The following is a 10,396-nucleotide window of genomic DNA, read 5'->3' on the forward strand; positions in this document are numbered from 1 at the left end:
CCTTCAGCCTAGATCAGGGATGGTCAACCTTTTTTGGTTCACATGCTGAAAGGGTTTGTGTGCATGTCCCATCATGCGCGCATGTGCCCACACCCCTCCCCCAGAGCTGCCCCTGCACATGTGCACAATCCCACCCATCCCCATTCATCCCCGCCAAATGAGCAAACCAGAAGTTCGGAAAACAGACTTCCTGTTTCCCCGTTGTGCTTTTTTTTGCACTCCAGAGCCTTCAGGGAAGCTTCCTGAAGCCCCAGAGTGTGAAAAACAGCACGACAATCAAACCACAAGTCCATTATGTGTGTGTCTGTGTGCTAGAATGCATGCCCATTCCTCTTCCCTCCCCCCCACGTATGTGCAACCCCCCCCCCCCCATGCTGCAACCTGTGGATCACACAGGCCTTTGTGAAACCTGGTAGGTGAAAAAAAATGCCCAAATGGGCAAACCGGAAGTTCGGAAAACCAACTTAGCCACACCTTGTCAGTATATAAGGGGCAGGCTGAGGAGAGAAGAGGAGTGGCCAGCAACGTTCCTATCATGGAAGATGGTGTCCTGGATCTGAGAGACCTTTTCGGGCTCCATGGACTTTGAATCCATTTTTTATATATGAGGTGCGGAAGCCTGGGATGTGAGTGTGGTTAAACTATCAGAGACACTTGATTTATGACGCTAGGAGGCCAGCTAGGGGAACTGCTGCCCACGTGAAATTCCTTGTGTTCTATCATTGTTATTGTAAAAACTGCTTTTCCAATAGACCTTGTTTATTGAGACTTTTTTCTTTTTAAATATTCTTATTAATTTCCACTTTTAAAAAAGAAAACACAATAGTAAGTACAGAAGAAAAATTTTAAAAAAATTAATAGCGGTATATACCGATACTAGCGTTATATTAGCATCAAACGCACTATATATTAATTAAACACTAGGCTATAATTTGTCTCAAGTATATAAATTAGCACATGCCTTTTTCCATTAACAAATTAATTTCATACATACTTCAATGATTTATCATGCAGGCTATATTGCCTCCTGCCCAAATGGTAAAGTATAGATTGTATTTATTACATACTTCAAAATATTTTAAAAAGTAAGAATAATAAAGAAATTAACATTATGAAAACAACTGTTTACTGAGACATTTGTATGCAGTGTGAGTGGGCCTTTATTTCCTGATAACTGATCTGGCCGGAGAGAGCAGATTCAATCTTATCTCGCGTGTCCAATCACCCACCTGCCTCCTCCCCGGTTGGGCATCAATGTCCACGCTGGGTTGCTGAGGCGAGAGAGAACCAGGAAACCTGGGTTTTGTGATGTCACGGGTTCTAGGAAGAGGCCAGAGCCGGAGCAACGTCCGAGCCTGCCAGGAGATGGGATGGCAGCTGCTGCCAGTCCTGGTCCTGGCCATGTCGCAGGAGAGGTTGGCCCCGGGGGGCGCGTTGGCAGCCACCGATGACCCCTGCGAGTAAGTGGCAAAGGAGGGCTGCGTAGGACCGCCCTGTGGGTCACGCGGCTGACCATGGGAAGCAGGGCTGAGTCAGCCTTCCCTCCTTCCGAGGTGTATAAAACGAGGACCCAGATTGTTGGGGGCAAGAGGTTGACTCGGTAACCTGCTAAGAAGGGGCTGTAGAAGCCCTGGGAAGAGGGATATACCGTATTTTCCGGAGTATAAGACGCATCCTTTTCCTCCCTAAACAGGCTGATAATTTGAGTGCGTCTTATACTCTGAATGTAGCTTTCTTTCTTTTTTTCCAGCCCTAACCAGCTGCTAGCAATCTTCCCAATTCTTACCTTGCAGGCTCTTTCATTGTTTCTCTCTGCAAAGAATGTTTTCCAAGCCCTAAGCCTTTGTAGGGTTTTTTTCATTGCTCTAACTTGCTCCGAATAAGTTTCTTTCCAGCCCTAACCAGGTGCTCACAATATTCCCAGCTCTTACCAACTTGCAAGCTCTTTCATTGTTACTCTCTGCAGAGAATGTTTTTCCAAGTGCTAAGTCTTCGCAGGGTTTTTTCCATTGTTCTTCTTGCTCTGAATGTTTCTTCCCAGGTTCTAATGATGTTCCCAGCTCTTACTGGCTGCAAGCTCTTTCATTGTTACTCTCTCCGAATAAAGTTTTTTAAAGCCCTTAACCAGGGGATAAAATAATATGCTGAAGCTGACCAGACTAAGGACACTAGCCAGATAAATACCTGGTGGGCAGATTCCTTTCCTTATTTTCTTCCCCAAAAATTAAGCTGTGTCTTATACCCCAGAAAATACGGTAAGTCTAAATGCTATTGCTATTGCTTCCCTGGGCTTCTGCCTTCTGCCATATTTGCAAGACAGGACAGGCAGGGATGGAGCCAAGCAATCATTCAAGGTTAATAGCATCAAAGTTTTGGAAAAGAAGAATTTGTATGTGATGACCCAAGACAATCCACAGCGGCAACACAACCAGCGGATAGTTCAAACCGCCCCTTTGTTGCTCCAAATTTCCTCCAAATATTCCCACCTTACAGCAAGTCCTAGAGTGAATTGATCACACACACACACACACACACAAACAAACACAAGCACGCACACACACACATCCAGCAGCCTCTGGCTGCAAGTATTTATTTGTTTATTTCTATGCCGCCCTTCTCCGCAGACTCAGGACAGCTTACAAAATAGAAATAAAAGACAATGAGAGAAACCCAAACATAAAATTAATACTAAAACGCCAATAATTATTTTAAGCCAAGCATTCCTTATTCAGTCTAATCATGATTCTCCATTCTTATCACCATCGACCAGAGTAAACTGTTAGTACTCAACAGCCAGTTAGTACTCGAAGTAGTTCGTGTGTGTGAGCACCATGGTTGCAAAGTGAGAAACCCAGCGAGGTCCAGGGAATAAGACAATGAGTCCAGGAGGCCAAGGGGGAAAGGAAATTAGTCCTGGAAGAAAGGAATAAAGGAATGAATCCAGGGAACGGCACACAAAACTCCATGAATTAGGTCTTTGTTCCTGACCAACGACCCTCCCCACAGTGCCTCCTTCAGTCTCAGTCCCCAGGTGTGCCTTGTGGAGAGAGGCGGGGTGCTCTCCTCCCGGGTATTTGGGTCAGCCTGCGCTGTTCCGGCTTCCTCTGCACTTTCCATGCTCAACGATCAAGAGGTCATGTTTTTTGCTCATGGGCTGAGCTCCGTCTCTCATGTTCACTGCTTAGCCTCTCCTGGTCCTCCCGCCCCCATTTCTCTCTGCTAGCAAGGTGTCCCACTCCTGAGGGGCCCTGGCCTAAATCCTCCCCAATTGATTGATTGATTGATTGATTCATTCATTCATTCAGTCATTCAGTCATTCAGTCATTCAGTCATTCAGTCATTCAGTCATTCAGTCATTCAGTCATTGGACTTCTATGCCGCCCCTCTCCGAGGATTCAGGGCAACTTACAACATATAAAAACAATGCAACATCATAATCCAATTAATTAAAAAACAATTAATCTAAAACCCCAATAATATTAAAATCAGTCGCTACCATTTACACAGCAAACATACATTACGTTCATTTGGCCAGGGGGGTAGGGTCTAGTGACCCCAAGACTGGCAACATAAATGAGTCTTCAGACTCTTCCGGAAGGTGAGGAGGGTGGGAGCAGTGCATTCCAGAGTGCCGGAGCCCCCACAGAGAAGGCTCTTCCCCTAGGCCCCACCAAGCAACATTGTCTGGTTGATGGGACCTGGAGAAGGCTGACTCTGTGGGACCTATGCGGCAGGAGGCTGTCCCACAAGTAATCTGGTCTGATGCCATGAAAGGTCAGCTATGGATCAAGGTGGACGCCCAAGCTGTGGACCCTTTCTGAGGGGGTCAAAAGTCCTCCCCAGGTAATGGATGGACATTCCTCCGAAGCCATTGAAGCCACCCCCTTCATCTTCCTCCGTAGATTCAGGCTCCCACAGGGAGGTGGCCTTGTGCTCCAGGGTGGAGTGGGTTGGTTGTCCTCAGCATCTCACAGCCTTCATCTCCTGACCTTTCTTCCTTTGTGCTTCTCTTCAGTGGTGTCTGTGGACGGCGTCCGTTGGCAGCTAGCCACACCCTGCTACGAGTTGTGGGGGGCACAGACGCTCTGCCAGGGACGTGGCCATGGCAGGTTTGCTTCCAGGTCCCAGTGCCACTGGGTTACACCAACGCCTGTGGAGGAACCTTGCTCAGCGCTCGCTGGGTCCTGACTGCCTCCCACTGCTTTACGCTGGAAGAGTGAGCGAAAGAGTTGTTGCCTCTTGGGGGGAGGAGGGGGGTGATAGTGTGATGCTACAGGACCCTCTAACCAGGTACCCCATAGCCTTATGGGAGTTAAAAGTCCATGGTCCATTGATAGATCCAGTCTGGTGTTGATCCACATGCAGGACTTTTCTGCTTTCTTCCAAAGACCTCCAGAGGTTATGAAAGGTTCCATCCCTCCCTCTCTCCCTCATTCCCTCCCTCCCTCCCTCCCTTCCTCCCTCCTTCTTTCTTTCTTCTTTTCCTATCTCCTGCGTTACTTCCTTCTCTCTCTTTTCTCTTTCATGCACAAATATTTCCTTCTTTCTTCAGTATTTCTCTCATCTTACAAATGAAGGAACAAAAGGAAGGAAGGAAAGAAGGGAGGGAAGGAAGGAAGGAAGGAGAGGAAGGCAAAGACGGAAGGAGAGGGTGACAGGGAAGGAAGAGGGTGACAGGGAAGGAAGGAAAGAAGGAAGTAAGGAGGGAAGGAGAGGGAGGGAAGAAATGAAGGAAGGAAGTGAAGAGGGAAAGTGGGAGGGAAGGAAGGAAAGAAAGAAGGAAAAAAGGAGAGTGGAGGAAGGAAGGAAGGATGGAAGGAAGGGCTGTCCTGTTTTTGTGGTCCTTAGCAGCAGAGCACCCTGCCTTGAGTCCAGTGCCCTGGGCAGACCCTCTACCTTCTGTTGACATGCCTCTGTTCTTGTTCCAGTGACATAAGGTTGTATAGGGTGGCGCTTGGGCTCAACCGGATCTCCCAACCTGGTCCTGATACCCAGAACCGTTTAATCAAGAGGGTGATCAACCACGAGCACTACAGGCACGAACTCAACCTCACGGATGGAGGGATCCATAATGACATTTCCTTGGTGGAGCTCAATGAGCCGGTCAGATGCAACGACTACATCCAGCCAGCTTGTCTGCCTGACAAGAGTGTCACCATCTCAAAGCTGGTCCAATGCTCCATCAGTGGCTGGGGAACCATGGATGTCGAAAGTGAGAGGCTTGGGGGCCCTGAAAAAGGCTGGCTTATCTCAGGGGGGGAGGGGGGTTAGAGCCAATGTATCTCCAGCATCTCCAACATGGAGCATTGAGCCCAGGGAGACTTCTTGCAACTGCGCATTGTTTTCTCCTGCTGGAAAATAATGAAAACAGAGTGTGGAAGACCTTGAAATTGTCTCCACGCTGGGGAAGGCAGGGCGAGTAATAATAATAATAGAATCACAGAGTCGGAAGATAAACAGAGCTAGGAGGGACCTTATAGGTCATCTAGACCAGCGTTTCCCAACTGGTGTGCCCAGCAGGAGAGCGCCAGAAACCGTGGCATCGGGCAGGAGCCGGGGGACAGCTGCGAGTAGGAGCTCCAGGTTGGAGGCACCGGCAGCGCCCCGCCCAGCTGGAGCTTCCCTGGCATCGGCGGCAAGTGTCCTTTGGGGCCCGGTGGGAGGGCACTGGCGGTGGGAGTGGGAGGGTGCCGGCTGCAGCAGCCCCAGGCAGTTGCGGGGAGATGGCAGTGGCGAGAGGGAGCTCCAGGGTGGAGGCACCGACGGTGGTGGTTGGACGTGTTGTTGGACGCCGTACATGCTGGCGCTGCGGGGCTGGCATATACGGCGTCCAGCAGCACGTCCAGCTGCCACCGTCAGGGCTCCCACTCGCAGTCAGCCAAGAGAGAGAGAGAGAGAGAGAGAAAGAGAGACATAGCAAGAGAGGCAGAGAGAGAAAGAGAGACATAGCAAGAGAGGCAGAGAGAGAGAGAAAGAAAAAGAGATATAGCAAGAGAGGCAGAGAGAGAGAGAATGAAAGAAAGAGAGACATAGCAAGAGAGACAGAGAGAGAGAGAAAGAGAGAGAGAGAAAGAGAGAGAGAGAAAGAAAGAGAGATAGCAAGAGAGGCAGAGAGAGAAAGAAAGAGACATATATATAGCAAGAGACAGTGAAAGAGAGAGAGGGAGCAAGAAAGAGAGAAAAAAGCAAGAAAGAGATAGCAAGAGAGACAGAGAGAGAGAGAGCAAGGGAGAGAGAAAGACATAAAGGAAGGGAAGGAGGGAGAGAGAAAGAGAGCAAAAAAGAGAGGAAGAAAGAAAGGGATGAGAGAGAGAAAGAAGGGAAGGAAGGAAGAGAGAGAGAGAAAGAGGGAGAAATAGAGCGAAAGGGAGGAAGAGAGAGATTTCTTTTTGACCAAACTTTTCTTTAGACCCCCCCCCCCCCCCGTTCAATGTTTCCCAGGATTTTGAAAATGAATAATGTGCCGCGGCTCAAAAAAGGTTGGGAAACACTGATCTAGACCAAGCCTCAGCTCAAGCAGGAGACCCTGCACCATTTCTGAGAAATCGCAGTCCAGTCTCTTCTTGAAAGTCTCAAGTGATGAAGTTCCCACAACTTCCGAGTGAAATCTCATGAGAGGAGACGTGTGCGTGCAAGATTTTGGTGATTTTCACCATTTTTTTGCTTCCATGCGCCAAAATCTAAGGTGGCTGCACATCCTCTCACGAAATGTTGCTTCCTGCGCATGCACAGAAGCCAAATCTCACTTTGGTATGGGCCCATACCTGCCAGACACCTGGAGCTGCGTTCTCATTGTACTGGTAACGCCAAAAGGTAGGAACCCCCGCCTGCTCTCGACCTCTGTTTTTGGCTGGGATGACCCCCTGCAGCCATCTGCCAGCGCAAACGGAGCATGTAAGGGCAGAGGCCCCGTGGGCTGCTCCTTTACCGATTCCAGGCTGTGGAGTGATGATGAGACTTGGGCATATCTGGTAAGACCCATGATGGCTCTTGCGGCCACATTTTGCACGATCTGAAGTTTCTGAACACTTTTCAAAGGTAGCCCCATGTAGAGAGCATTGCAGTAGTCGAACCTCGAGATGATGTGGGCATGAGTGACTGTGCGTAGTGAGTCCCAGTCCAGGTAGGGCCACAACTGGTGCACCAGGCGAACCTCCTCGCCACAGCTGAAAGATGGTGTTCTAAAATTAGCTGTGGATTGAGGAGGACGCCCAAGTTGCCTGTACCCTGCAGTCTGGATCCAACCCTCAAGCCTTGAGCTTGACACCCCGGTATAAAGTCTCCAAGACCTCCAAGGTCCTTTCCAGCTCCCGTTATTCTGTTGTTCTGGTTCTCCACGGTAGAGAGCGTTCCATCCCTTGAATCCTTGGGCATGGGAGAAATGCTGGTTGGTGATATCTTCTGGCTTCCGTTCACAGGCCAAAGGGTGCCAGATGTGATGCAAGAGGGTGTTGTTAAACTCATACCTCACAACACATGCAGCAGCTTATATTGGTGGAGCAAGCGTATCCTGCCCGACAACATATGTGCTGGACACGAGAGTGGAGAAATTTCTATATGTCAGGTAGGTGGATCTAGGCTGGTGACTTCGTTGGTCTCCATGTCTTTCAGTGACTTGAGTAGAGTTTCTGTTGTGGTTGGCTCACAGCCAGGCCCTCTGGCAACGGACTTTGAGCCTGAGGAACTGGAGACATCTGGGCACGGTCGGCATTTGTGGCTGCTGGAGGAGTCAGACAGCGAGCCGGAGGAGGAGGGAGACTCTGGCTGTAAGGAGCCTACAGAGGCTATAGAACCCCCAACTGGGGATTTGCCAGGGTCTGAGGAGGAGGAAGAGGAGATAAGGGACCTGATGAATGTACGGGTGAGAAGGATGCAGGGGAGGCAGGAGCAGTTAAGAAAGCTCAGAAAAAGGAAGTGAGCACAGCTGTGCAGGGTCTGCACTCCCAGAGAGTATATAAGGGGGAAGAGTTGGAAGATGCTCTTTACAAGAAGCCAGCGTTGGTACCGCCAGAGGAGAAGAGCCTGTGAAGGGCGTATTTGCCTGACATGCCTGGATACAGTACTGGACATTCATAAGGTTAATAACATTGTGAGTAAACTTTTGGATGAGAAGCAACTGTGTGGGACCTTATCTTGCCAAGTTGTCCTCATGCCTGGCTTTTGTTGGGGGAAAATACATTGTTTCGATTCACATTTGTGCAGTTTAAGAAACATCTTTGTAAATAGACTCTTGTTCCTTTTGAAACCTTTTTGTTTGAGTTTTAAACTGGGGCTACTTACTGGATGGCTGCCATGCAAGACAGAAGAGTTTCCAAAGTTGACCTCTAGAGTGTGAAGCCTTTCTTCTGAAACGTGCTTCTAGTTTTGGATGTTCTCTCCTTCTTTCTCTAGGGTGACAGTGGAGGGCCTCTCATGTGTAGGGAAGAAAGGTCCGAGCGGTACTTGGTCATCGGAATCTCCAGCTGGGCACCCTTGCAGTGTACTGTACCTCGGAAGCCAGGTGTCTTCACCTCCACCCAATTCCACCTGGACTGGATCACAGCCACCACCAAAGAGAATCTTTTCAAGGCAACCCACAAGCCAGTCCTGGCTGAGGTCTGGCCTCCTGCAAAGCCAACATCCCCGATCCAATCCAGCACCCAGTATGTGAAGTGGAAGCGCCCCCAGGTGCACCCGCCACCCAGACCTCCAACTTACCCTTCACTCACCCCTGGGCCCATGGTTCCACCTTCCTCTCGGTACACACTTAGGCCCAAGCCTCCCCCTCAATGGATACCTGGGTATAGGCCTCTCCCTTGGGTCACGACTGGGTACAGGCCTCGACCTTCCTCTCGGTTCACGATTGTCCGCAGGCCTCGGCCTCCTCCTCGGTTCACGCCTGCTGCCAGGCCTCCTCCTATGTGGAAGCCCACGCAGTGGCACATGATGACTCCCATACGATGGTACTTAGTTTCTAGGCCCAGACCGACAAAGTGGGGAAGCATGACTCCTCCCTGGAAAAGAACCCAGGCTACGTATCCTCTCTGGACAGGGCCTGCCCTATGGGGAATGACACAACCTTTGTGGACAACTCCCAGAAAGTGGTGGCATAGGACAAGGGCTTCTGGGCAGTTTAGGGTGACTTGGGCCTCACGTCAATTGCAACTGCAACCAGACCCAAATCTATCACCCCCTGGCTATTATGTCCCTAACAACTGGAATCCAAGTTTTGCTGAACCTGGCGGTCAGTCTGATATGGTCTTGCCTCCCAGAGGCCCAGAAAGAGATTAGACAGATATGTGATGTATCCCGTTTTTTTTAATGTTATGGATGTGGAGAAGAAACATAAACTTTTTTCAAAAAAATGATGGTGACTGTCAGGAAATTCCTCCTTAGTTCTAGATTGCTTCACTTATGCCCCTCCCCACTTGCCCCTCGGGGGGGTGGGGGTGCGCCAGCCATTCATGTAGCAGTTGGAGAACAGGGCTTCAGAGTCCATGTTGCCATGAGGCAAGCAAGCTGGCTGGACATAGTTGTCAAAGGTCACTGGGCTGCTGAGTTCCACCAGGGCGAGGTCATTGGCCTCGCTCTGTGGGTTGTGGTCTTGCTGGGGGAGGATGCGGTCCATGGAGCACAATTGTATGGTGTCCAGCAAGTTGTGGTCTCACTTAGCGTCCCAATAGCTGGTTTTGACTGCAGTTGCTAAATGAGCCCCACTTGCATTCAGAGTCTTGGAGAAGGAGCTGCCTTACAAACCTGTTCAGATTCTGAGAGTTTTATGTGGACTGTGCGGGCGGTCAGCTTACATGTGTGTGGGGGGGGGGGGGCGTTTCTCTAGGAAATGTGCATTGTCCATCACTTGATGACAGACTCCAGCAAGGATCCATTTGATCCCAAAGACCAACCCTCTCTAGAAATGCAAATAGCATTTAGCAACAGCCCTTAGATTTATATTCTGCTTCATAGAGATTTCCAGCTCTCTCTAAGCGGTTTACAGAGTCAGCCCCCAACAATCTTGGTCTTTATTTGACCCCCCTCAGAAGGATGGAAGGCTGAGTCAACTTGGAGTTGGTCAGGATTAAACTCCTGGGAGTAGACAAGAGTCAGTCTGCAATACTGCACTCTAACCACTGCGCCCCCATGGATCTTCCTTCCTTCCTTCCTTCCTTCCTTCCTTTCCTTCCTTCCTTCCTTTCCTTCCTTCCTTCCTTCCTTCCTTTCCTTCCTTTCCTTCCTTCCTTCCTTCCTTCCTTTCCTTTCCTTCCTTCCTTCCTTTCCTTCCTTCCTTCCTTTCCTTCCTTCCTTCCTTCCTTCCTTTCCTTCCTTCCTTTCCTTTCCTTCCTTCCCTTCCTTCCATTTCCTTCCTTCCTTTCCTTCCTTTCCTTCCTTCCTTCCTTTCCTTCCTTTCCTTCCTTTC

General features: G+C 49.6%; 1 protein-coding gene across 1 annotated transcript; it reads left to right on the plus strand.

Annotated features, from left to right (window-relative positions):
• The first annotated feature begins 1,401 nt into the window (after positions 1-1,401).
• Positions 1,402-9,270, plus strand: LOC139169181 (acrosin-like). Its single transcript, XM_070755007.1, has 5 exons — positions 1,402-1,460; positions 4,016-4,216; positions 4,929-5,212; positions 7,419-7,564; positions 8,392-9,270. Exons 1-5 carry the CDS (start codon positions 1,402-1,404, stop codon positions 9,268-9,270), a joined length of 1,569 nt encoding a protein of 522 aa, XP_070611108.1.
• The last annotated feature ends 1,126 nt before the right edge of the window (positions 9,271-10,396 follow it).

Source organism: Erythrolamprus reginae, chromosome 6 (genome assembly GCF_031021105.1).
Source record: "Erythrolamprus reginae isolate rEryReg1 chromosome 6, rEryReg1.hap1, whole genome shotgun sequence".
Classification (NCBI taxonomy): Eukaryota; Metazoa; Chordata; class Lepidosauria; order Squamata; family Dipsadidae; genus Erythrolamprus; species Erythrolamprus reginae.